The sequence below is a fragment of the Cibotium barometz genome, chromosome 12 (assembly GCF_041138505.1).
Source record: "Cibotium barometz isolate CiBa-2024 chromosome 12, ASM4113850v1, whole genome shotgun sequence".
NCBI lineage: Eukaryota > Viridiplantae > Streptophyta > Polypodiopsida > Cyatheales > Cibotiaceae > Cibotium > Cibotium barometz.
The window spans coordinates 42,906,985-42,934,350 of NC_141057.1; the positions used below are offsets into that span (position 1 = coordinate 42,906,985).

The following is a 27,366-nucleotide window of genomic DNA, read 5'->3' on the forward strand; positions in this document are numbered from 1 at the left end:
AAGAGGCCGTGGAAATTAGCAAAGGCAATATAATGATGCACGTGAATGCTATTATTGTGGTAAGCCTGGACATGTGCAGTCAGAATGTTATAAGAAGCAGGCTGACATGCAAAATGGGAAAGTGCAGCAAAACAACTATGCATCCTCAAGCAGAAATAATGAGGATAATGAAAGGTTGTTTGTTATGCAGCATGTTGTGAATGCCATGTCTGAAAATGTTGATGCAGCACAAAAAGATAATGTATGGTATGTGGATTCAGGCGCTTCGAACCACATGACGAGTCATGGGGAGTGGTTCAAGGAGATGAAAAACCCGGAAAGACCAGGTTTTGTGGAAACAGGGGATGACACTGCTCATCCAATTGCCCACATTGGAGATGTGCCATTGTCTATGCAGGATGGCAAAGTGAAGTACCTTGCAGATGTACTTCATGTACCGAACAAAACAAAGAATCTGGTTTCAGTTGGCCAGATGATTGAGCAGGGTTTGCAGGTTAGGTTTAACCCAGATGGGTGTTATGTCGAAGACTTTAAAGACAAGTGCAGGTTGGTTGCAAAAGGCAACAGAGTGGGCAGAATGTTTACGTTGGATGTAGACATGCCTGAAATGAGTGCTGCGATGTTTGCAAATGGTTCAGGAATTGTTGCAGACACAGACATATGGCATAAAAGAATTGGACATGTGAATGTGCAGAGATTGAAGTCTATGCAGACAAAAGGAATTGTGACAGGGCTGCCAAAATTTAAAGTGGAAGGTATGCATAAAATCTGTGAAGCATGCCAATTTGGGAAGCAAACAAAGCATGTGTTTCCACGTAACAGATACGTGAGCAGAAATGCACTAGATGTTGTGCATTCAGATGTATGGGGTCCTACGAAGACCGTGTCTATGGGAGGCTGCAGGTACTATGTCACTTTCATTGATGACCACACAAGAAAATTGTGGGTATATTTCATGAAGGAGAAGAGTGAGGTGTTCACTCACTTTCAGAATTTCAGAGTTTTGGTTGAAAAGCAAACAGGGAAATATGTAAAGTGCCTAAGGTCAGATGGAGGGGGAGAGTACTTCTCCAATGAGTTCTCTGAATTCTTGAAGAAGAATGGTATTCGGAGACAGTTCACATGCAGATATACTCCGCAGCAAAATGGAGTTGCTGAGCGGAAAAACAGGCACATTGCTGAGATTGCGCGAGCATTGATGGAAGAGAAGAATATGCCGCATTGCTATTGGGCTGAGGCTGTTTCTACAGCAGTATACATCATGAACAGGACTCCAACTACAGCCATACATGATGTAACTCCAGAGGAGAGGTTTACTGGCAGAAAACCAGATTTGTCTCATCTGAAAGTCTTTGGATGCATTGCATATGTGCATGTGCCAGATGAGCTGAGAACTAAGCTGGATCCGAAAGCTGAAAAATGTGTGTTTATTGGATATTCCCTTGAGCAAAAGGGATACAGGTGTTATAACCCTGCTACACGTGAGTTGAGGGTAAGCAGGGATGTTGTCTTTGATGAGATGAGCAGCTGGTATGCTGCTGAAAAAGAAGCTGTTGGGGCTGATGTGAGTGGAAGTGTGGTTGCACAGAATGCAGGTCAGCAATCACAGTCTTTGAGTGGACCAGGAGAGTCCTCATCTAGTGGGTCTGTTGATAGACCATGGAGTGGCAGGCTGCATCATAATACCACTCCTACAAATGTGATTACTACATCACGTAAAGGAAAAGAGAAAGTGGTTGAGCCCCTTGGTATGCCTGACATTTCTGCAGGGCATTCTCATGTTGATGGAGAGTCTAGTGGCTCAGATATGAGCCTTGATGAGGAGCTTGGGATCCCAGCTATGAGAACACTTGGTGTAAAGAAGGCTATGGAAGCCATGAATGAAAAGCTGCGAAGATCAGGGAGAGTGAAGAACCCTATGCAGAGATTTACATATGATGGTTATGTGGCACATCACTATGCATATATGGCAAAGGTTGTGCAGGTTGTAGAGCCCACATGCATTGATGAGGCTGTTGGAAATGTGTGTTGGGAGAAAGCTATGGATGAGGAGATGGATGCACTATATGGAAATGAAACTTGGGATTTAGTGCAATTGCCAGAAGGCAAGAAAGCCATTGGATGCAAGTGGGTGTACAAAGTTAAACATAACAGTGATGGAAGCATAAACAGGTACAAGGCTAGATTGGTAGCCAAAGGATATGCGCAGACATATGGGATTGATTATGAGGAAACTTTCAGCCCAGTTGCCAAGATGGCAACGGTGAGAGTTGTGATAGCAGTGGCTGCGTCAAAGCAATGGTCTTTACATCAGATGGATGTAAAGAATGCATTCTTGCATGGGGATTTGCAAGAAGAGGTGTATATGTTGCAGCCACCTGGTTATGAGGATGTGAGCCAACCCGAGCATGTTTGCAGGTTGAAGAAAGCCTTGTATGGCTTAAAACAAGCACCAAGAGCATGGTCTGACAAGATTTCTGAATATCTTGTCACTATTGGCTTTCATGTAGCCAATGCAGATTTCTCGCTGTATGTGAGACATGGTGATAGAGGAGTTGTGCTTGTTGTCATTTATGTAGATGACTTGATCATTACGGGGGATCATGATGCAGAGATCTTTGATGTAAAGATCTTGCTTAGACAGAAGTTTGAGATGAAGGATCTGGGGGAGCTCAGATATTTCTTGGGCATTGAGGTGATTAGGTCACCACATGGTATTGGATTACTGCAGAGACAGTATGGCTTGGACATGTTGTCCAAGTATGGTATGACAGGCTGTAAGCCTATTTCTGTGCCATTGGATCAGAATGGCAAGTTGAGTGCCGATTCAGGAGAGATCTTGGAGGATCCTACTATGTACAGGAGCATAGTAGGAAGTTTGATCTACATGACGATCACCAGACCAGATTTGAGGTATGCTGTTGGGTTGGTGAGTCAGTTTATGCAGGTTCCACGGAAACCGCATTTGGATGCAGTGAGACGCATACTGAGGTATGTGAAGTCTACTTTACATTGTGGACTATTCTATGAGACTGGGACAGAGATATGTGTCCATGGGTACACAGATGCTGATTGGGCTGGTAGTATCTCAGATAGAAGATCTACCAGTGGATTCATGTTTTCATTGGGGAGTGCTGCTGTGACTTGGAGCAGCAAGAAGCAGCCTACGGTTGCTCTATCGAGTACGGAGGCCGAGTACAGAGAAGCTGCTATGGCAGCATGTGAGGTAGCTTGGTTGAGAAAGCTACTTGCAGATTTGGGTCTATCAGTGGATAGACAAGTTGTCATTTTTTGTGACAACATTAGCAGTATACAGTTGGCCAGGAACCCAGTCTTTCATGCTCGTACGAAGCACATAGAGGTCCACTACCACTTCATCAAAGAGAAGGTCTTGGCAGGAGACCTTGACCTTGTTTATGTCAGCACAGAGGATCAGGTAGCTGACATCTTCACCAAAGCATTGGGTACAGAGAAGCTCCGCAGATTCAGGGCTTCGCTTGGTGTACATGAGATGGAGTTGAGCTCGAGGGGGAGTGTTGAGATATCGAGCTCTAGTGAGGCGGTGGACACTGATGACCCGCCTGGGGGATAGGCCCCACACTTACACCACTGGCATGGTTGGTGAGATCATGGGAGATATGCGGCCAGTGGGATGACAGGCTGTGTGACAGCCATTCTAGAGACTAGCATAGTTATAGCGCCAGCTCATTTAGTCGGGTTCACACTATAGAGAACCCGTGCATGTATTGGTTGAGTACCTTTCATATTGTGTGTACTCTTATCTTGTATATGGTGTGTTGAGTGTTGAGTAGAGAAGAAGAAGATTTTCAGCCTCTCACCTTGTGTGTTCTCTATTAGGGTTTTGTGAGTGTGTGTGTGTGCTTGCAAGAGCTCAAGCTCTCTTCCCCCCTGCATCTTTTCAAGGGAATCCATGACAGAGATGGATAGTACCCTTGGATGGTAGAGAAGGTTTGTACACGTGTGTCAACTGTATGGTATGCTATGCTGTGATGCGAGTTCTCTTTTGAGAGACAGTTTGGGAGTCTGTGTTGTGATGCAGAAGCACTGGATGTGTCAGGGTGTGATGCTGTTCATAGTGTGAGAGGCTATGGATGGTTGTGGCAGCCTTGATCATGGGAGAAAGCTTCTGTATGCAGACTCAATGTGGGAGAGTCTTTCGATATGAACAATGGCTGGTTTTGTTTGTGGATGCCGTGTGGACAAGAAGCCAGATGCAGGTTCTTTGCAGGCTTTAGGAGTTCTACTGGGATGGCTGAATTACCAGCCTTATATTGTAATCAAAGCTCTTATAATCAATTAAAGAAATATCGCAAGGGGCGCCACTGCGATTTGGGGCCAATCGGTGTCTGTGTACTGTTTGCAGGAGCACTCTAGCTCCCCCTGTTTGTTTTCCTTTTCTAGGTCCTCAACAATGGCGTTGAAGTGTTTTATGTGCGAGTGTTTGTTTCACGGCCCTTTGGTTTCTGAAGGCCGGTTTACATAAGTTGCATATTTGTGATTCTTAGCTTTTTGGCCAGCAGGCTGTCTGATATTATATTTACTCTTGATCCTCCATCCAGAGAATGACCCTTGAAAATGCCTCCCCTCTGATCTTTATGGTCACCTCCGGAACGGATGTGTCATAGTCCTAGATTGTTTCCACATTCTACACTCTAGATTCAGATTTTCCATTTCCTACATGGGCATCTTCGCCAATCTTTCATTTGGCACTATGGCCTGGAGAGCAGCCTTTGCCTGTAATTGGGAATTAGATTCAACATTTGGTCCAATGTGATGTTCAACTTTATCTTGCTAAGATCCTCCCATAGGTCGTATTCCTTCACAAGGTTGTTACTTTCCTCCTTGTCACATCAGTGGGCATACTCTGGCCCTCTGTACACTCTTCCTTCTCCCTCCTTTGCTTCTCTTTCTTTTTCATGACTTTCCCTTGTCAATTTCCCTATTTGGACTTTCTCTGAATTTCTTTCCATTTCCTTTTTTGGGACACTTCCATTGCTCTCGGCTATACTGGGCCCCAGTTTGGCACTTCATCATCCTTTCTTCAGTTGCTCTATCATTGCATAGCAGCTTCTCGCCTGCTGTAATTTCTTCCCTCTTCTTGACCAGGCTTGTCCTATCTGGATCCACATCAGCATGCTCTCCTAGGAGCGGGCTTTTCTGCATTGTCTACACCATCCCTTGTATACTCTGCACCAACTTGGTGATATGCTTATGGACTCTCTGCTGCCCTACCCACTATTCTAGCTTCTGCTTATATTTTAGCTCGGAATTCTTGCCTTTCACCATCTTGACAAGTCCTTGCAATCTTGTCACAGCCATTACAAGTGGTGGCTTTTCATGTTGTTTTCATGCCCATTGGTCCACTTTTACTATATTCACTGTTGCATCAATTTCTGTTGGGGGTTTGCCTCCCTTTGCGGCCTTACCTCTCTTGCAGTTCCTGTGCTGATGGCGTTGTAATATTGAGTAGTCATTTTGTCTATGCCTTGGGGCATTATAGTAGAAGCATATTAGCCCTGCCCAAATCTTCCACCTCCTCTTTCATATGGTCTATTGTTTTGAGGCCCTAGAGATTTGGTTGACAGCTAGGATTTGTTGCGGGGATGGCGCTACTGGCTTCTGGCTTTCACCACTCTCAGATTCCTGTTCCAAGTGTTGTAAAAATACATCTCAATGGTGTGGTTGCTCTTCCCGCAGATAGCGCATGGCTGCGTGCTTTTTCAATTGGCTCCCTTCCTTTGTATGACCCTGATTGTTACACTTTGTGCACCAACCGTCCGATGGATCCTGCGTGTCCTCAAGGCTTTCACTCTTCGGCATTTGACTCTCCTGATTGGAATCTAATTCTGAGGTGTCTTCTCTAGAATCCGACTTGGAAGTTTCTTCCTCCTTCTTCTTTCTTTTCTCCTTCTTTTTCTTCTTGGGGTCTGTTTATTTTCTTCAAGATCCCCTCAGCTCTGGTTTCTCCCACCACCACTTGTTCAAAGGTGAGGTTATCCAAATCATACAAGGCCACCGTCGTATGGAGCTTTTCTCTCTCTCCTCTGATGAACCACTAACTCAGTGTGGCTGGGCAAGTTTGTTGGGCTGATCCAGATACATTAGTAGTGCTCATAATTCTACTGTATAATCCTCTGTTAGTCTCTTCTTCTAAGTTAGCCTCTGGAGCGTTTCCACAATACTTCTGTGATGGTCTTATCTCTCCTGAATCCTTTTAGGAAGGCTTTCTTCAATTCTTCAAACATATGGAAGTGCTCCATACCATATTATGCATACTTGAGCTGGTGCCTTGCCACCCAAAGTTGTTGCAAAGTACTATGTCTTTTACGGGGCAACAGAACTGAGGTGGCCAAGAATGTGGTCTCGAAGGTGAAGATGTGAGCATCTCGATCCTCCTCGCTCTTGCCCTTAAACTTCGGGTACTTGACAGACATTCTTCCCACATCCACCGGTTCTTCTTCTTCTTGATCTTCCTGCCTCTCTTAATTTGAAGCTCCTAGTGCTCTCCTTCTTGGTTCCTCTCAATGGTTCTTGGTTCTGTCGTTCTTGATGTCGCAAATTCCTTATGAAAGGCTTCTTGGACAATGCGGTTGCCCTTCACTTCCAACATCTTCGAGATGTCTACGAGGGGTACAACGTTGCTCTATTTGAGCTCCTTTCATTCTCCATGCACTGTTCATTGCGCTCCTATGACTCCCTCGTGAACATACCCGACACCAATACATGCGCACTTCCTTTCTAGATCAACCCTTGACTAGCTTTTCTATATAGACTTATTGTGCAGGACTGATCTTAGAACTAGCCTCTACCTTCCTACTCCCCTACTTGGCGTACCAGTCCCTAGAAGGATCACCAAAAGTGTCAGTATATCTGGTCAAGACCCGACACTTGCATGGTTCCGAACCACCTAGTCGGTCCTAAAGAGCGATGACTAATGCATTTGTGCCCAATGCGATAAGCCAAGAACGACAACTAATGCAACTATGCCCAATGTGATAAGCTAATGCTGGCATGTTGAGCTACCCGTTTGCTTAATCTAGGGGAGTTAATCGTGTCTACATGCCAGGTTAGTTCCTAGGCCCATCATGATTCTGGATAGGAGTTCACGTCCAGGACAGGAATGCACTTAACATGGAATGATGTAGAATAGACATAACTATGCAAAGAAGAGCAAAGACAAGTTAGAGACTAACCTTAAAAACATTCTTCAATATTAGCTTGAACAATACAATACAGTACAATGACAAAGGCTCAACTCATCCACACCGTACTCAACTATCCCCTCAATTCCTTATCCTCTAATCCGCACATATTCGAGTAATTCCCCCTATGCTACTTACATCCATCTGGGTACTACCCATATCCGAGTAATTCCCCCTATGCTACTTACATCCATCTAGGTACTACCCATTTCCAAGAAACCATTATAAGTTTGTTACAAAACAAGAAGGCTCAAACCATAATAGTTTGTTGCACAGAGTCAGTGTGGGGTGGTGACATCCAAATGGGCTGGTTGGCCGCCGCCAACACTCACTACCCAACCATAGAGCCACTCACCCCTAAGCATAGGGGGAAATTAGCATCCAAGACATGGCTTCACGTGCAAAGTCCCTACCATCCCATACCACCAATACACATCCATCAGATGTAAACACGGAGTAGTCTCAAGGCCTCAAGTCTAGGTTTGAGGAGCTCCCCCCTAAACTGACTCATAAAATCACTTATATAGGCCTCCTTTAAATATAGAACATGTCTCATAAACCCCACTTAAGATTCCTAACCCCATGCTATTATTAACCAATACTATAGCTGGGGTCCCATACCACCAATACACACCCATCGGAGTAGTCTCAAGGCCTTGAGTCTAGGTGTGAGGAGATCCCCCCTAAAGTGACTTATAAAATCACCTATATAGGCCTCCTATAAACCAGGAGACAAATATAGCACATGTCTCATAAACCCCACCTAAGATGCCTAACCCCAGGCTATGGTTAACCTAACATGAGCTTTAGAATGTCATTCTTGGCATGTGCTTTCTTTTTCTTGCATTATTTTGCTATGTGCCCAATAAAATCAATTAACCTTTTTTCTCTTACTTTTGGAAGAGTTGGAATCCTTACCCTTCTTCTTTGTGTAGTGAAGATGACTCTACATTTGCATCTCCTCCTCCCTAATAATGAGCGAAACTCCTCAATTGTGGGAGGAGTAGACACCAACATTCAAAGATGTAGCAGAACTATCATACTTTAGGTGCCAATACCCTTAGTGATGAGCAATTTCTAGGGAGAGCATACTCAAGCCAATTATAGCCATCTGGTCTCACAGAGATCTTTGATTTCTGTGAGAAACACCTCCACAATTTCATCTTCTCTTGCTGAAGCTAATTTTTGAGATTATGAATCCTTGAGGGATTTTATGGTCTTGTATTCGCCCTATAAACAAAGCCCATGCTATAGCTGTGGAGACATGCTAAACCATGTTCAACACACTATCTTCCATGATAGCTAAGAGCGTCTAAATCCTTTTGTCTCCAAGCTTGGACATGGTCAGTAATGTGAGCCCAACCACAATTGTAGCCACAGTTGGCCATTTCCCATCCACGCTCAAAAGAAATATCCTTTATACATTACACAAAATTTTTAGGTCAAAATCTAAAGTGAAATAATTTAAGCATAAAAAATAATAATCCTTCAATATCCTTTAGCAACCATGATTCATTTGTTGGTTATTTCCATAAATGGTCAACATATAGAATACTGATTGCTTACATATTTATGTTGAGATTCTTCCTATGTATAACATAAGTGAAATGATCCTTGAAAGTCCCTATCCATAGCACAAGTAAAATGATCCTTGAAAATCCTTGGCAACATGATTCATTTGTTGGTTATTTGCATAATGGTCAAGATATAAAATATTGATTGCTTATATGTTTATTTTTTAGATTCTTCCATTGCATAAGTGAAATGATCCTTGAAAATCCGTATGCATAGCACAAGTAAAATGATCCTTGAAAATCCCTATGCATAGCATAAGTAAAATGATCCTTGAAAATCCCTATGCATAACACAAGTAAAATGATCCTAAAAAATCCCTATTAACCACCATGATACATTTGTAAAATGGTCCACATATAGAATATTAAGTGCTTATATATATGTTTAAAGATTCTTCCTATGCTTGACACAAGTTTCTTGATAGTATCATTTTGCATTACTTTTTTTTCCTTGATGGGGAAAAATAAACATTTTAAATAAACATCTCTCAGAGCCATCTTAAAAGAATTTACCTAAATACTTACACCCTTCACTAATGTTTTATGATGACTAAATAATTTTATATCAAAATGAGAATTTTTATGTTAATATGAGGGAAGAAGAAACTCTTATTATATATTCAAAACTAAGCCATATTAAAAAAGAAATACTATTAAATAATTTTCTTAACAACTTTCAAACTAGTCAAATTTTTTATGCACCCATAAAAGGTATTAAACAAGCTAAATAAGCATGCACAACCCTATTTAAAATGGCTTCTTTGAAAGTTTTGTATTGCGATGCGTAAATTTTGATCGAAGATTTCCATGTGAAAAGGAGAGGGAAATTTCAAATTTGGTTGCTTGACTATTGTGATCTTTCAAATTTGGTTGCTTGATTATTGTGATCTTTCAAATTTGGTTGCTTGATTATTGTGATCTTTACTCTAATATTAATAAGAAACCAAATTCCTTACCATTTCTCATCATCATTTTTCCTTATCCTTTTGATTGCTATTCATACTCTATAACTTTTATTTTACGATAGTAGCATCCATGAGCCTTTAGTATAATGTATTATCAAATCATGCTTGAAGTTCTTGTAGATTAAGAAGTCAAGTTAATAATTGCAAAATCATGACCAAGAATTTCTTTGTAAATTGATGGGTATGAAAGAGGATGAAGTGAGAAAATATAGACACTCTTTAATTGTACCAAATCACATCCTACATAAATATTGAAGCCCCGCAGCTTATAGTCTTTTTAACTATGGTAGATTTACCATTTTAGGAGACTAGACAAAGTTAAAATAAAAACTATATGGTTTTTAATGAGACTAGAAAAGAAATTTCTAAACAAAGTTGGAATAGACACATAAAAACTATATGGTTTTTATGGGACTAGACAAAGTTGGAATAGAAACAAAGGAAAATATGGTTTAGGAAATGACTTTTGTAACACTTGAAGGCAAAAAACTAAATTCAACGATTTTGCTTTAAAGTGGTTTCTTCTTGCCATGATAAAAAATAGTAAGGCTTAGATAGTGTGATGGTACGTAGCAATATTTTTTCCAAATTTTGGTGTAAAATTATGGTAACTTTAGGACCCAAAATTCTTGGTAGCTTTATGTATCAATGGTATGACCTTAAAATAGTGTTTCAATGCTAAATTTTATTAAAAGGTTGGCCAATGATTCAAAATAAAACTTGTGTGCAACATATATAGCAACAACAACTTGTGTTTGTGGAGTTATACATCATAGAAGTGAGAGATTGGTTAACTACTATTACATTTTGAGTGGATGAAATTTTAAAAATGTGTACGAGATCTGATGAAAATTGGGCTCCTCTATGTAAAGATAGACTTGTAAAGGTAAGAAACTAACAAGTTGTATATGGGGTGATGGCTAAGAAATAGAAAAGATGGAAGTTTCAATGCTCGCATATAGTGACGATCACTTTTCCAAAGTGCAGATAGTCTAATCGCAACTGTAAGTAATTAATTTAAGAAAATGGAGAAGCTTTACAAAGAATTCTTTTCAACATGTTATAAGTGGATATAAAAACATGAAGCCATTTATAATCATTACATTTTTTTGTCAGATTCAGATTAATGCTAGCCTTGTTTTAAAAAACCATTTTTGTGGCCTCTAGATAACTTTGTATAAAAAGTGTTCCTTTTTTATGAAGAAAGCGCACACCTTTAGGAATAGGAATAAGAGAAAAAAATATACATTTCTAAGAAATGTTTAAAAGTTACTAATTTTTCTAGGATGTGCACATAAGAATTTCTATTTTCATGATATTTCTTTGAACCATAGTAAAGTATTTCTTTAGATCAATTTTCTTGTTTGAACAAATAAAGATAGATATATTAGTTAAATCCCTATGCCTAGGTAAGGCACCCTCTCTCTCGCTCTCTCTCTCTCTCTCTCTCTCTCTCTCTCTCTCTCTCTCTCTCTCTCTCTCACACACACACACACACACACACACAAAATCCTTATTACCCAACACTCTTTATCATCCTAACCTTGAAGGGGTATAAATGATTTAGTATAAGGAATAATTTAACAAACTAAGATAAATTTTGGTAGAAATTTAATTATAATAAAATAAATTTTAACAAAGTTGAAGAAAACTTAATATGTACTAAATTGAAGGGGAGTGAGTGAGACTTTTCTACTAGACTAGGAGTGTGAGGAGCTTCTTAGGAATCACAATGCTATTACTAAAAAGAATGGTATTATGTTACACCATCTTGCACATATACATTGCCAACCATTGCAACATCCCTCATAGCCAATCATTGTAGCATCCCTCGTAGCTAATCAAATCTTTGAGCAATGTTTCATCATTGTTATTACACTACCACATGGCAATGTGAGGAGAAAAAGCCCAAGATTTCATTCCAACACCCCCTACGAAGCGAAGTTATGTGTAGGCACATACACATGCACATGTTAGATGTTTTACCCTCCATGGTTATTTTGGGGGCGCTTGGGTGACCATTGTACCATGCTAATGAGTTAGTATCGTGGGAGAGACCATTTAATATTGATGACTTAGTGTATTATTGGTATATGTATTTGGGGCCATGCTAGTGTTATTGGTATTGTGAGTGACAATGTGTTGAATAATGAGCTAGTGTATTATCTGTATATGTGTTTGTGCCAATTTTATGTTGTCATACCAGGATTAATTGTATGGATTCCAATTAATTATTTTAACTGATATAAGACATTGGTGAGAGAGTGATGGATTCCAATTAATTATTTTAACTGATATAAATGACATTGGTGAGAGAGCGATGAGCACTGTAATGGCGTCGACTGAGGATGCATTTAATGATGGTTTATGCATACCATTTACAATGTCAAACGAAGAATTATTATAATCAAGTTGGCCGTGTGCCAATATTAGTAATTGCTTTGGTTACATGTCTTATTTTGGCTCAGGTATATTAGTATCAGTAATGCGCATCACATCCATAGGCTATTGTATATTGATTCATATTTATTTTCAAGTTCTTAAGCAAGTGTGCTTGGCACTGATGTTATATTTGTAAAAGTAAATGCCCTTTAGATGTTCAAGCTATTATTGTCTCCAAGGGTTCTAGGCGTTATATTTCAATATACAATATTTTAATACCAACATGAGGGAAATGTAGCCAATGAGTGGGTGGGGGGGGGAGGGATTGCACCCAAATGCTCTTGGGTTGTGCTTTTGTTGATGCTTTAATTCAATCTTTTGTCTCTAATTTGGATTTGTTTATTTTTATGCATAATAATTTTTTCTTCTAATACCAATGATGTTTTAATGGTATTAGAGCTCTTGTATGCTTGATAGGGAAAAGGAAAAAACAATTTCAAGCCTCAAGTATTTTTGAAGAGCAAAGGGTGAGAAATATCAAGGAGAAATATTTTCCTCACATGCAAGCTTAAAGGAAATAAATATAAATAAAAAGGCAAGGAAGCCACAATCTTTGTAAAGAAAGGGACTTAAAACAATTAATACTTGGGAACTTAGGGCAAAGGAAGAGCAAGTGGGAGACCCTTGGGAAAAACTAGTGGTAAAAACACTTGAACTAAGCCTTAAGTGCAAGAGGTAGAAACAAAGTAAATAACAAGAAATCTTCAAGAAAATAAGGCCTATCTATGTAATGGAATGAGCAATGGGAAACTCTGTTCTTGACCTCTTCAAGAACAGATAACACAAGGTTATACCAGAAAAGGTGGGATTGGTGGATAAAAATAGAGAAAGGTAGGTTTGGTGATCAAAAGAGAGGACCTACTCTGTAGAAAGAAGCTGTAGAAAGAAGGCACCATATTCATTTTTGGTGATCAAAAGAGAGGACCTACTCTGTAGAAAGAAGGCACCATATTCATTTTTGTTCACATGAAAATTTAATCATACTTTTGGGATTAGCACAAAGTTTAAGGAAAATATACCTATTATAGAGCCTTTTCAAGTATACCCAAAAATCTTATCTATCTCATGGCCAAGTGTAAGGGTGATTCATGCACAACATTTTGAGAACCACCAAAGTGAAGAATTTAACAGCTTCGATTTCCATGTTTCTTGTCCCAGATCTTTGCACATCTTGCCAGTCGGCCTTGCATGAATTACAACATACGACTGGTTTCTTGACTTGAGTTTGATGCATCAAATTTCTCTTACCACTTTGAGTGATAAATAAGGGAAATTTTTCATTCTTTGATAAATAAGGTAAATTTTCCATTCTTACATTTATATATTCTTTTCTCGCATTTCAATTTCCCTACCACTTTTAGTGATAAATAAGGTAAATTTTTCATTCTTACATGTATATTTTATATTCTTGCATTTCAATTTCCCAACTTCTCTATTTTTCTCTTACATTATCATTTCTATGGCAAACTATATGTAACCACTTAAAAGAAGCTATTTTTGTGCATAATTTTGCAAACTATATGCAACCACTTAAAAGAAACTATTTTTGTGCATAATTTGGGATTTTTGTAACTTTGGCCTAACTTAAACAGAGTTCGAGGCCAACCAAAGGAATACTCAACATTTATGGGCTCAATTTCAGGAAGTCCTCTTCCTTTATCTTCTATGGCACTTACTATAAGTATTTGAAATTTTAATTATTATAAGATTATAAGACTAGTCATAATCTTTAGCATTTAGTAGTATAAAAAAATCAAACAACTTTCCATGTGTCAAAGCTTCAAGGAATCAACCACACCAACCAATCCAAGACCAATTTGAAAGAGTTTGCGACATGAACACGAGGCATTTATATCCCTTTTCCTCTACATTATTTATTTTGAATATTGAGGTTGCATTATTGTAACTAGTCTTTTATCTATGTTAGTGGGAAGGTGGATTATCCATCCACTCACAGCACGCACCCCCGTTCACAAGGACCCAAGTTCAATGCCATCAAGTTGCGCAAATAGTCTTTTATCTAAATTTGGAGTTTTACTTGTGTTGCCCTTAGGTACCATACTGGGTCTTTACTTGCATTGGTGTTAGGCTTGGAGTTTTACTTGTGTTGGTCTCAAGTACCATACTAGGTCTTTACACACAATATAATCAATTAACAAGGCATTAGATATTTTTCAAATTTATAGCGAGATGACCACTCCCTTCCTTACATTGTTTATAAGTGACTTTATCACCTCTTAATTCTCAAAAAACATATAGGATTGAATAGATGTATGTATTCATTTTGAAAAACATTTGATCCCAAGAAAGTCTATCTCAAACTTGGACCTATAAACCCAAATATTTTTGCCACTTAGGATTTGACAAGGTGATAATGAATTTTATCCATTTACTATTTAGTTAGTGGCTTTGTATTCTATATAAACACTTTGTGAGATATCTAAAATAATATTGACGTATAAGACCTTGACCTCCAAGAGACTTGTTACTTTGAAGCCAAATCACGACTCATTAGATAATTAGAATTATGTATAAAAATCTCAAGCTTAATGAAAATTACTAAGAGATTATTATTTGACTTCCACATCCAAATTATATATTATGGATAAACAGTAGTTAATAGAGTCATAACTTGAAGACTGGGATTTAGAGTTAATTGATATAATGGCTGTTGAGAAGAGTAAAACCCAAAAATGTTATTTTTTAAGACGGAAGAAAATGGAAAGTTGGCTTGTGCTCTTTAGTTAAATGAAGAGTTTCATTATTGAAAAATTAGTATTTGAAAATAGGATGTATAGCTTTATCTTTAAAAGAGTTTTAAGGTTATTGTATATTAGTTAAGTTGTATCACATAATAAAGTTAAGATTGCATATTCTAAAATAAAATTAGAAATGGAATGAACTTATATATGATAAATTTCTTGGCATTGAGAATATCTATTATCTTTGGTATAGCTAAGTTACATATATAACACTCTTATGTATGATAAATTTCTTAGCAGTACCTCTGTTGAGAATAGCTATTATCTTCGGTATAGCTTGGTTACATATGTAACACTCTTTCCAAGCAAGGGGAAAACTATCAATGAGATGAGTCCTTGAAGGGAAATCATTAGCATTGACCTTTAGAGACATGGCTACCACTTTTGTGGAAGGTCCCTACTTAACTCCTCAAGAATCATAAATTATCTTCTAATAGATAATTAAAAAATGAAACCAAAAACCTAGAAGAGAACATTTTGAGATTGGCCTAGTAACAAATGATAATAACTAACCTTACTATGAAGGGGGGAGATTATAAATGATGATAATACATGAGAAACTCCACATAAATGATGATACTACACTAGAAACCCGCTAGAAACTCTACGAGATACTACCCATAAATGACCTTCTCAATCACAAAGGTGGATTGGCCATAGTAAATGACCGTCAACTTAGATAAAAATAGATGTTATCTCATTCAAAAAAATTACCAAAGTCACCTCTGTTTTTGTCTCTTTCACATCTTTGTCCACAAGTTTTTGACCGCCTTCAAGAAGATTAAATAAAACCATTTAGCTTTGATATCACTGTCTCATGGGACCCTTTAATCTTCTTGAAGAAATAATTAAAAACTTAGAAATTCTATCAAAACTCAAAACAAAGACTTGAATTTAATTGAAAAATCAAATCACATAGCATAACGTAAGACAAGAGAGAAAGAATAACATCACCATCAAGACAAGATTGGGTGCAATCCCCCCCCGACGTGTGTGGCTCCACCCCCACATGTGGTATTTAAATCATATTAATAAATTTAGCCCTTGGAGCTATAAATAGCATAGCTTTTCCAAAATTGGGCTTTTTACAAAACTGTACCTCAGGCCAATGCTTTTAAAGCATTTAATAAAAAATAAACCTTGCCCAATATATAATTGCTAGTGGGCCTTGTTACATAAATGACTATGTGCACATTTACACCTATACATTAATCTTGTGACCATTTGCATATTCCATTAAACTCAATCCTGCACAAATCAAATTAAATATATTTTTATAACATCATTAATTAATTAAAAATATGATAAAATATATACCTGTAACAATCTCTTATTTCTTTGATTCGGTCAATTCTCATTATGTAAATACTCTATGTCTTGTAAGCTCCACCAAGTATACAGCTACGACTCATGATGAAGCATTAGCCCCACATCAACCTTATGCTAATCTCATTGGCTATTTACAATTTGTTGGCTTCACAACACCAGACCAGACATTCTCTTTGCGGCTGATTTTTTGGGGCAACATCTTGCTTCTCCTTCAAATAAAAATTTATTGTTTTTTAAATTCCTCTTTATCATACTTTGAGTTTGCCTATTCTTATTGGCATGCCACCCCTCTACCACCTGACACATCATTTCCATGATTAAATAATATTCCATTTCGTTTGTCGCCACCTTTGTTGTTTTGCTTCTATCAAGGGTATGGGATAGTCACGATGTTGTGAGATAGATGATGAGTAATGCGGTAGCACCAACTGAGGTGTTGCATTAATGATGGTTTGTGCATAGCACATGATACTATCTATGGTACCAAAATGAGTATTATTATACTTGAGTTGCATGAGATATTCTTAGTAATTGGTTTGGTTTCATGGCTTATTTTAGCTTAGGGCATATGTTGTATTCGTCTGAGTAATGTGTATCACATCCATAAGCCATGTGTATATTGGCTTATATTTATTTTCATGTGCTCAAGCAAGAGCGCTTGGCAGCACTAATGTTATTTTTGTAAAATCAAAGATCCTATTTTGAATGTTCAAGCTATTATTGGGTCCAAGGGTTGACTTTGAAATACAATATTTAAATATCCACATGAGGGAAATGGAGCCACTCAGGTTGGGGAGGGAAATTTGCACAATGATCTTGTCTTATGATTTTGTTCATGCTTTGATTCAAATTTTTATCTATGGTTTGGATTTGTTTATTTTTATACATAATTATTATTTCTTCCAACCCCAATGATGTTTCAATGTGCGCACGTATGTGCAAAGGAGAGCCTCTCTATGTGTCACCACACATACAATAGAGCCCTTTGAAAAACACATGCCTATGTCCTCCATTGGCTACCTCACTTGCAAGGGAGCCAAAAATTTAAGTAAGAATAATCTCTCTCTATATGTGTGTGTGTGTGTGTGTGTGTGTGTGTGTGTGTGAGGAATAAAGCAGTGAATCCCCCCCTCTCTCTCTCTCTCTCTCTCTCTCTCTCTCTCTCTCTCTCTCTCTCTCTCTCTCTCTCTCTCTCTCTCTCTCTCTCTCTCTCTCTCTCTCTCTCTTTATGAAACATAAATCTCGGTCTTGACACTTAACCCATGAAGAAATATGAATAAAAAACAATGTACTCAATTTTTCTCTCTACATCTCTCTTCCCCACAGCTCGTTTAGGATTTTCAAAGCTCAGCTCGTTTAGGGATCTCGTTGCTCAGCTCTTTTAGGTTTGCATAGCTAGTCTCATTAAATAAGTGTAGCCCTCAATGTATGCACATCTTAGGAGATGTTAGATAGCCGGAGCTATAAGACATGCTCCATATCCCCAGAGCTCAATAAAATCACTGTGCTCCACACCTAGCTCAAAATGAGAGACCTCCACTCCTAGCTAAACCTTAATGAGACCATCATCTAGCACGCTGACTATATGTGGTTCTAATTGGAGCAAGTGATCAAAGGCCCCCCCAAAAACACCCAAAATAGAGGTTAGAAAAAACCTTATACTTGATGGGTTCACATGCCACAACACAAACACCTCTATGTGAGCATGCCAAAGCTCTCTTTTCCAAGCACCTTAGTCTTGCCTTAGTCTTGTGAAGAAGACCCCAAATAGCTTGATAGAAAAATCCATTTACTTGCTTAAACACTATGAGAGAAGAGAATTCAAATTTATCTTAACAATATAAATTGAAAGATTTATATTCAAGAAACGACTCCATAAACTGAAAGATTGCCTCATGAACCTAGAAAACATAATCCTACCATAGAAATACCATACAAAGAAGAAATTATGGCCAAGGTGAAAGAAGAGATAAAGTAAGTCTTGCATGTAATTATCAACAACATCAAGACGATGGGGTCAAGGAAGATTTTAGGAAGATTTTAGAGAACACATCAAATTAGAAGGCACAACCAAAGTCTAGGAGAATGAACTAAGGTAGTTGAAGGCTCTTAATATTTGTGTGGGTGCTTTGCCTACAGGATGGTACATAGATAGAGATGAGGAGAGATACTTAAATGATCAATTACGTGAAGCTACGAGCTAGCATTTACCAAAGTTTCATGATATCATGTAGCAAATTTGGAAAGGTAATTAAAAAAAACTTGAAAACGTAAAGATATCCAGATTATATAGGAATTAACCCCAAATGTACTCAAGTAAAAGAACACAGAATTAGCTAAAGCAAAGCAACTCAGAAAAAAAGGCGTGTGTAACAATTTTAGCATCTCAATTATAGTACTAGTGTTAAATCACTTTTTAAAGATATTATTCTTATAAAAAATAACATTTTGGTCTTCAATAAGCCCTTATAGTGATTTGTGATGCTTGGTTATCCAAATGAATGAATTGGTACTTCCTTGTATTCAATAGGAGTGAATATGATAGTCAATGGACATTCATAAATTGCAAGCTTGACTTGGATGTGTAGTTATTGCAAGTGTTAATGAGGGAAGCCTAGGTATGTGCTATGACTATTTGTTGGTTTTCTTTTCTCATGGATTCCTAATAGGCACACAAAGAAGTAGGGTTTACTTGAAAAGAGGGTGTTTTGGGTGTCAATGAGGGAAGCCTAGGTGCGTGCTATAAACCTTTGTCTTTCCTCACACGAACGTGATATATTAGTTATGGATAGGCACATAAAGAAGTAGGGATTGCTAAGAAAAGAGGGTCTTTTTGAGAAAAGGTCTTCATCAAGTATAAGCAAAGACTAAATCTTGGTAGAAGTTTTCTAAGTACCAAGTTATGCCTCATCATGACCTTTTTTACAACATAACTAAATTATTCCATTACTTAAACCAAAGGTTATGTTTTCTAAGAACCAAGGCATGCCTCACCATAACTAAATTATTCCATTACTTAAACCAAAGGTTATGGCTTTTGCAAGCTCACCATTTTATCTATGCTACCTTCTGAGTTTGATAATCACCAAAGATGAGAATAACAAGTCATGGTACAATTTTATACACGCACAATTGAAATCCCACTGTTTTACCACAAGTTATGACTTGAGTGATAAACCTTGCTCAAGTTGGTTGCTTCATTCTTACCTCTTTCCTTGAGCATACAAGTCTAGGATTGAGAGAGAGAGAGAGAGAGAGAGAGAGAGAGAGAGAGAGAGAGAGAGAGAGAGAGAGAGAGAGAGAGAGAGAGAGAGAGAGAGAGAGAGTCTATTTAGTGGGATTTTAAATAGATGCCATTGGATATGTTCATTTTCATTTCATCGAATTAAAAAATAATATTTTACATATAGCCTCCATCTCCCTCTTCCATGGTCATTGAACTCATGATGCTGCAAGTATTTTAAATTTTCTTTAAGTTTTTTTTTTTGAGTATAGTGCATATTAAGGACATAGAAGAGGCCTCATGATATGAATACAATGTTGATTGGTAAAGTTATACAAGCCATAATGAAAAGGAGGGCTTCATTTTGAAAAAACCAACATAAACCCTTGAAATGTACCCACTTATGAAAGTAAGAGGTTGATGTGTGCCTTTGCGAGTCTTTTCCTTTGAATCAGCTACACCACTCCCCAATTTTACTTAGAGAGAAAATTCTAGAACTTTGGTAAATGATGTAATCAAGAAAACTTGGCTAATTGTTTATATGATAATGATAATAAAGTATACCTCCAACTAATGTTCATCGAAAATTGCAAAATCATTGTTAGTGCTTGTTGTAAATCTTACTTTTTCATCCTCATCAAAAAGCTATTTGATTCGAGATACGTTCTAGATTTCAATTAGTTATGCCTTAGATGACATTCAACCTTGTTTTTCAATTTGATGTTTTGAACTAGGAATCGGTCATACTTTTGTATTTTAATGTATTTTTTGATGGCAAATATATAAGTTAAATGCTTTTTATGTTTTGAATTTCAATGTATTTATTGATAGAAAAATCAAGAAGTTCAATCTTTTAAACCCTAGAATGTGCAAGACGGGCATCAAAAATCAACATCGACTTTGTTATGTGGAAATCTTCTAAGCAAGTGAAGAATTTAGTCTTCACTTTGGATTAGGAAGCATACACTGTGAGTAGGGGGTGGGGGGTGTAGCCGGGTGGTAAGGTGTTCGAGCCTTGCTCTGTGGGGCCCGTGCCCTGCTCTCCCCTCTCTTCCTTCACATGATAATGTGTGATAAACCCGTTATGCCGAACGATAGAGTGCTAGTGCAACGATTAGAATGGAGTTCGAGAGCCGTGTGTGTGGGTGATAACATGTGTACTTTCTACTGTCAAGCCAAGGGGAAAAGAAGAAAAGAAAAAGTAATGAACCCTGGCTAAAAAAGAAAAAAAGAAAAAAAGAAAAAAAGAAAAGAAAATTCTAAATCAAGCAATGAGAAGAAAAAAAAAGAGAGAGAGGGGAAAAAAAAACATGTAATTTGAACGAATCTGGTTGACAATGATGCCTGAGGGGTCTTGTCACCAAAGCATTAAAAAAATATTATTAGACTACATATGCCTTTTCTAAAATTTATACGGAGTTTTGTATTTAAAATGACCTTTTTCCGAATTTATAAATGTGCCCCAGATAAAAAAACAACCTTGCGCGGCGTCATTGTCGGTCGTTGTCCGGCCTCAGGACAAATTGAATTCAGAAGGCACAATTGAAGAGGGAAGATAGCGGACAGGGGCGTGGGTCCAGTGGGGGTGCCGGTGCCCTGCACCTTCTTGTCCAACTTGCCGCTCCCGTCAAAGACTCAAAACTGCGTGTTTTTTTTTTTTTCCCCCTTCGTCAAACTCCGTGCACACTCGGCTTTTTTATTTTTTACTTTTTGCTTTTAATTTTTGTGTGTGTGTGTGTGTGCGTGTGTGTGGGGGGGGGGGGGGGGGGGGCTTTTTTTTAAACGTCTTTCTTTTTTTTCCTATCATTTATCAAAGTTTTAAACGTCTTTCTTTTTTTTTCCTATCATTTATCAAAGCTTCTCTGCCACCAGCATATTGTGCGTTTTTTTTTTGAATTGAGCTGAATTTTCTAGAGCCCATTTCTGCAATTTTTCAAAGCTTGAGCAGTGAGAACTGCTTTTTGATTTTTTTTCAGTGGGGCTCTGTGTGTGTGTGTGTGTGTTGAATTGAGCTGAATTTTCTAGAGCCCATTTCTGCAATTTTTCAAAGCTTGAGCAGCGAGAACTGCTTTTTGATTTTTTTTTCAGTGGGGCTGTGTGTGTGTGTGTGTTTTCTCCATCAGTTGCTTTTCTCTCTGCTCATTTGCTGGGCTCTCCCTCCTCCACCCTCCCTGTAATTCATAGTCTGGCTTGCTTCTTTCTTTGGGTGCTTTTTTGCTAGCATTCTCTTCACTACAGCACTGCATTTTTAAATTGGTACGATTTTCTCCATTAGGGGGCTCAGCTCTCTGCTGCCTGTGTGGGTGTGTGTGTCTCTGTCTCTGTGTCTCTCTGCTTTTTTCTAAGCCCATTTCTGCGCCCTTTTCTTTCAAGCGGCTTTTTTCCATAGTGGGCACTTGTCCTTCGACGCTGTGGAAAAGCAGCTGTGCTTTTGTCAAAGTGGGGGCATTTGCTTTTTCAGGTGCACAAGGGATCTCTCTGCTGCTGCTGCTGCTGCAGCAGATGGATGAACAGTAGCGAGACTTGAAATAAAGGCCTTTTCTAGCACACATAAAAAAATGGCTACAGGGAGAGGTGAGAGAGATGAAGACTTGGCCCTCTTCCATGAAATGCACAGGCGAGAGCGTGAGAGGAAAAGCAGTGCCATGCGACCAGTTTCCGACAACAACAGCAGCAACGCAGAAGCCAACTTGGGTTAGTTTATGTTAACCTGACAAATTTTGATGTGATAATGGGATAAGCTGATCTTAACCTTAGAATATGTGATACATTAATGTGAAGATATCCTTTCGGAAATGTGACAAATGTGTACCTCTGTTTTTTTCCCACTTCTTGAACCAGATAAATTCTGGGTTCAGCTGGTAAATCTCTATTCCTACCTCTGTAGCCTCAATTTCTCACCATTTTCTGGTTCTTTCAGGTTGTGTTTTGGGTTTCCCTTACCTTAGAAAAATGTGATAATCAACCTTGGAACTTTTAATAGTCATTCACACGAAGATATCAACCTTAGGAAATGAGATAATCAACCCTAGCAAAAGTGATCATCTTTGCCGATCGCATCATAGTGCAGTGGTAAGGTTGGAGATCGAGAGTCCCAAGGATACAGGTGCCACTGTGCCAGATTCACATGTTGACGTTTTGGAAATCTCCCCCCGTGTGAGGGATGGCATTAGTGTGTGTGAGTAGAGTAGTAGTACTTTAAACTCAAGTGAAAATTAAAAAAAAAAAGGTGATGATCTTCCTTAGGTTTGAGGTAATCAACCTTAGGAAATGTGGTAAATGTGTTCATACCATAACTTTGATATAACCTTAGAATACATCTCTGAAGCCTTTCTTGTTTCTGTGGGTTCTCAGCAGCAAGACTAGCAAGCTCATCTCTGTATAGAATGGCAACCTCTGCAGCAACAACCAATGTATACCGGGGCAGGACAGCCGGCGAGGAGCTTCTAGCATCAGACATGGGTAAAAACGACTATGATTGGTAAGCTGAGCAAAAAGCAGAAAGCAAAAAGCAAACCTGTTCTGTTGGTAAGCCATGAAACCTGTTTTTATGTATGCTTTGCAGGCTTATGACTCCTCCAGGCACACCTCTAGTTACTGGCTCAGAGAATGACCCCATGGCAGATGCTGCATTCATTTCTGCTCAGAAAGGGCTGCCCAATCTTGTGAGATCTCTTGCCGCAATCAAGACCACCAGAGTAAGTTGAAAATGCAAGACCTCACATCACCAACTATGGGTGGTTTTTGCAGCTTTTGTACAAGCCTTTCCAATCCTTTTGTCAGCAATGTTTGGGGGACCTAAGCAGGGTTTTGATGGGTTGGTGCATTGATGCATATTTCACATTCGATCTGGTGGCTGTGGCTATGGGTTTATACAAGGGGTGTGGATGTTTGGTTGTACCGGTTTATATGGTTGTGGACATTTGACACAGGTTTTTTTGTGGCCTGAATTTTGCAGCTTTCCAGAGAACCATTAACAGCATCAACAAGGTCAGATCCAGCATCAAGGATCGGCCGTAGTAATATGTACAGTTCAGTCAGTGCACCAAGCAGACGGTCATCTCTTGCACCAGCAAGCTCAACTCCAACCTCTAGGCCAGTGTCTCGCCCTTCCACACCCACAAGCAGACCAACCATCCCATCTTCAACTACAAGCATCAGCAGCAGCAGCAACAGGTCCACCACTGTTTCATCTACAGTGCCGAGATCAGGTGTCTCGTCCCGATCGACCACCCCGCTCAGAAGGCCCTCCACTCCTGTCCTGTCTCACACACACAGCCAACCTGCAGCCAGTGTTGGTGGCAGATCATCTTCAGCGAACAAAGCAAGCTCCTTGCCCTCCAGAAGTGCGCCAGCTTCGCGAGGAAGCTCTCCCACAATGAGACCCCGGGCTTGGCAGCCGTCCGCCATGCCGGGGTTCTCATTAGAGCCACCCCCAAACCTGAGAACTACTCTTCCGGCTCGCTCCATCTCCAACACTAGAGGTGCCTCTGTGGGCTCTTCTTCACGGCCAGGTGCAACAACGCCAGCAGCAACGACAACAACAGCATCCATGGGTTCTTCAAGGCCTAGAGCATCATCATCATCACCATCTATGGGTCCTTCAAGGCCCGGAACATCATCATCTATTGGGCCTTCAAGGCCTGGAACATCATTGTTATCGATAGGTTCTTCAAGACCTGGAATATCATCATCATCACCATCTATGGGTCCCTCATGTCCAGCATTATTAACATCACCATCACCATCATCAACAACCTCAACAGCTTTTGATAGATCAAGAAGACAGTCTTGCTCTCCCAGTGTCACACGAGGTAGATCATCTACAGCGGAGAGACCCCTTTCAAGGAATGGCAGAAGTGACGGCAGTCCTGGTGACACAGTTGGTAGAGGTAGCAAGATGGTGGATAGAGTGATACAGTCTAGGAGGGCTGCAGCATCATCATTGTCCCCGGAAGAAGGGCCTGCTTTACAACTCAAGCGTGTTGTTAAGCCCACAACTCCGTCGATCAAAGACACTTCTGCCTATGGCAGAAATGTGTCCAGGAAGTCGATAGACATGGCCCTCCGACATATGGTATTAACTTCACACCTCCTTTCCTCTTACTATGCATGTTACAATGTGCTAATGATGAGGTCTACATGCAGGATAATAGCTAAGCCTAAATTGGGAAAAGAATACGGGCCTCTCCCCTTGAGGTTACACAGTAGCCGCGCCCTTGGCAAGGGTGTATCATGCAGCTGTTAGGGGAGAGGTTTCTATTTTATCTGCAGGGTTCCACTACAGCATAGGTGAAATGCGTGGTCTTTGATGCTTAGAGAATTTATACTGGGTTTACTCTCTGGGGAGTGAATTTGACTCTCTCTCTCTCCCTCTCTCCCTCTCTCTCTCTCTCTCTCTCGCATGTCCCAGGTCCTTTGAGTATGCCGTGTTACATCCTTGATTATGAGGATGCTTATATTGGACAAAATGCCTCAAGTAGTTTCAGCCCTTATGGAGGATTTTCAGCTATGAGGAGAACCAGTCTCAAGCAACTGGAGCCACCAAATGGACTTGAGATTTTTGGCTTGTAACCTTGCCCTCAGCTGTCAGTTCCGGGGCTTAGAGGGGAAGATTGCCTGCCCAAGACTCTTTGGTTTTCATGATGGGTCCATCCCATAGGCATGCCCTGTATGGATAACCAGCCTGAGACAAAACTTGGTTGCAAAGATTTCGCAGATCTCTCTCAGATTGCTTACTGTGGTATTTATGTGCAGGACGTTCGCCAAAGTGCCTCGAATGGCCTCCGATCACTCGTGTCCAACATGCCCACATCATCTTTCTTCAGTGTTCGATCCGTGAATGGGCGTGGGCGGCCTGGCTATTCTCCCATGACCACTAGCAGCACGGCAAGCTCCGACCATAGCATGAGCATAGTGAGAGATCTGGAAGGCAGTGAGCTGGGTGAAGAGATTTCTAGTGAAGTGGGCAGCAAAGCATCCCCCATGAGTGCACCTGATTCTTTGTATTCCCTTGCCAAGGATGCAAGGGTCAGCAACTGGATTGATAGCCCGGACTACAGGGATGACAGTGTAGAATTGATGCAGCTTTTCCGGCAGGGCATAGAAAAGCTGGCTGGATCGGAATCGCCTCTTGTTTGTCAGCATGGTGGGGGTGCTAATTGTGATCTTTGTAACATCAAAAACAGATTACAGAGCCTCAAAGCCAGCCCAATGTCAGCAGACAGCATGAGAGTGAGTCCTTACTCGGGCTCTAGCAATGGGGTGCCGTCCCCCGCGGGCGGGCGCCGCTAGTCCAGTGTGGACATACCTTGAAGGACATGATTTAAGCTAGCTTGTTGTTCATGTGTCCTGGTCCTCCTCCTTGGAGGGCCATTGGTGGTTTGGATGGATAGCTTTCTTAAGGCAAACTCCAAAGCTTTTTCCATGAACAATCTGGCAAAACAGAGATGGGACTATGTGCCAACAAGATGGATTGATGCCATTTTATGGGTCCTTCCATGAATCCATTACACATGTTATTTGATAACATGAGCTTATCCAAGGTTGACCAGATTTGAGGAATAAACATGATTGTTTTTAGAGGGACGTTGCATTTGATCTAGAACACACCAAATTGCCATTCAATGATTTCAATTGAAAATTGCATTTGCCTTGAGAAAAAGTCACAAGTGGGTGGAGACTCGAGAGTACTCATTTTTGTTAGTTTATCTTCTTTTTTAATTTACTCATACATCTAATTGGTCTTTCTAGGTTGCACTTTGTGTTGTGCCTAGAATGGTTTATATTGTCTTGTTAAGGAGAGTTCAACTGGATACTAAGCGAGCAACCTTAGGATTTGTTGGAATTAGGGTTTTGAGAGAAGAAAAGATGGTCAAGCATGGTGATTAAGCATAGAGATTAACCTAATAAAGGAGATTAACACAAGAGAACGAGCAAAAGAGATGAACACAAGTGGCTAGCATAAAGCAAGAGTATTAATCTTCATTAGTTGATGAGCTTTATATAGGCACCAGAATTACATCAAAGTGTACTAAAAAGTGTCCACATTCACTTCTAAATTCTTTCGTTGTGGGTGCACTTCTCCAAACAAGAACTTATCCAACATAATTGCTTTCTTTGACTTTCTTTGTTGTCTTCTTCGACATTCTCTTAACATCTCTTTTCTTGGGGACTTGAGATCATTAATTAGAGTGTTTGAGGCATGGCAACGGGTTTACGCATGGTGGTGGGTCTGGAGCTTATTGCAAGGGAGCTAGGTGGCCTTTGTAGCTCAATGGACTTGGCAATGTCGAGCATGTGGATTGGAGGTGAATGGGTGAGGTGGTCGAAGTTGAGGCATGGAAGGGTCATGTTGATTGTATGAAGGTCTAGGCAATGGGTCGTACCAAGGGTTAGGACGGTTGTTGATGATGGGGTTCAATACAAGTTCATAAAAGAACAGTTCCTATGTGTCTATTACATGCAAAGCTTGTGGATATATTGTAGGTGGTGGTGTGCATGGACATTGGGCAAAAGGGGAGCCTTTGTAACAACTTCCTTCGATGAAAATTCTTAACACTTTGCTTTCTTTGACACTTTTATGTCTACTTTCTTTAACTCTTTCTTACTCGGTTTGGGAGGGAATTGGTGGTTGATGTGTAACAAGGCTAGCTGATAAGGTGGGTGTGATTGAGGTTGGGGTGTCCATGAGGATGGAAGAATTGAGGACATCCAATCTGGCAGGGACACTTGGTAAGCTATGAATGATGGGTGGCTTGGTCGAATGGATCTAGGTGCTTCATGAGCCTCTTTTTGAAGTGTTGGTGGCTCTGTGGCCTGCTTGCTTGAAGCATGGTGATGTTGGCA

The 27,366-nt window shown here is 39.7% G+C and overlaps 1 protein-coding gene across 2 annotated transcripts; it reads left to right on the plus strand.

Moving 5' to 3' along the window:
- Positions 1 to 21,370: 21,370 nt before the first annotated feature.
- Positions 21,371 to 26,107, plus strand: LOC147633435 (uncharacterized). 2 transcript variants are annotated; one of them, XM_086806514.1, is made up of 5 exons: positions 21,371 to 22,212; positions 22,876 to 22,999; positions 23,084 to 23,216; positions 23,477 to 24,595; positions 25,276 to 26,107. In XM_086806514.1, exons 1-5 carry the CDS (start codon positions 22,077 to 22,079, stop codon positions 25,810 to 25,812), a joined length of 2,049 nt encoding a protein of 682 aa, XP_086662640.1. In that variant the 5' UTR covers positions 21,371 to 22,076; the 3' UTR covers positions 25,813 to 26,107. The 2 variants fall into 2 exon arrangements, with proteins under 2 accessions (XP_086662640.1, XP_086662639.1); XM_086806513.1 differs by having other exon boundaries at positions 21,372 to 22,212; positions 22,873 to 22,999.
- Positions 26,108 to 27,366: the final 1,259 nt, after the last annotated feature.

Coding starts and splice junctions, on each gene's coding strand:
- LOC147633435 (XM_086806513.1), top strand. CDS start 22,077: ATGGCTACAGGGAGAGGTGAGAGAGATGAAGACTTGGCCCTCTTCCAT. Junction 22,213..22,872: donor CAACGCAGAAGCCAACTTGG/GTTAGTTTATGT, acceptor GTGGGTTCTCAG/CAGCAAGACTAGCAAGCTCA. Junction 23,000..23,083: donor GGTAAAAACGACTATGATTG/GTAAGCTGAGCA, acceptor TATGCTTTGCAG/GCTTATGACTCCTCCAGGCA.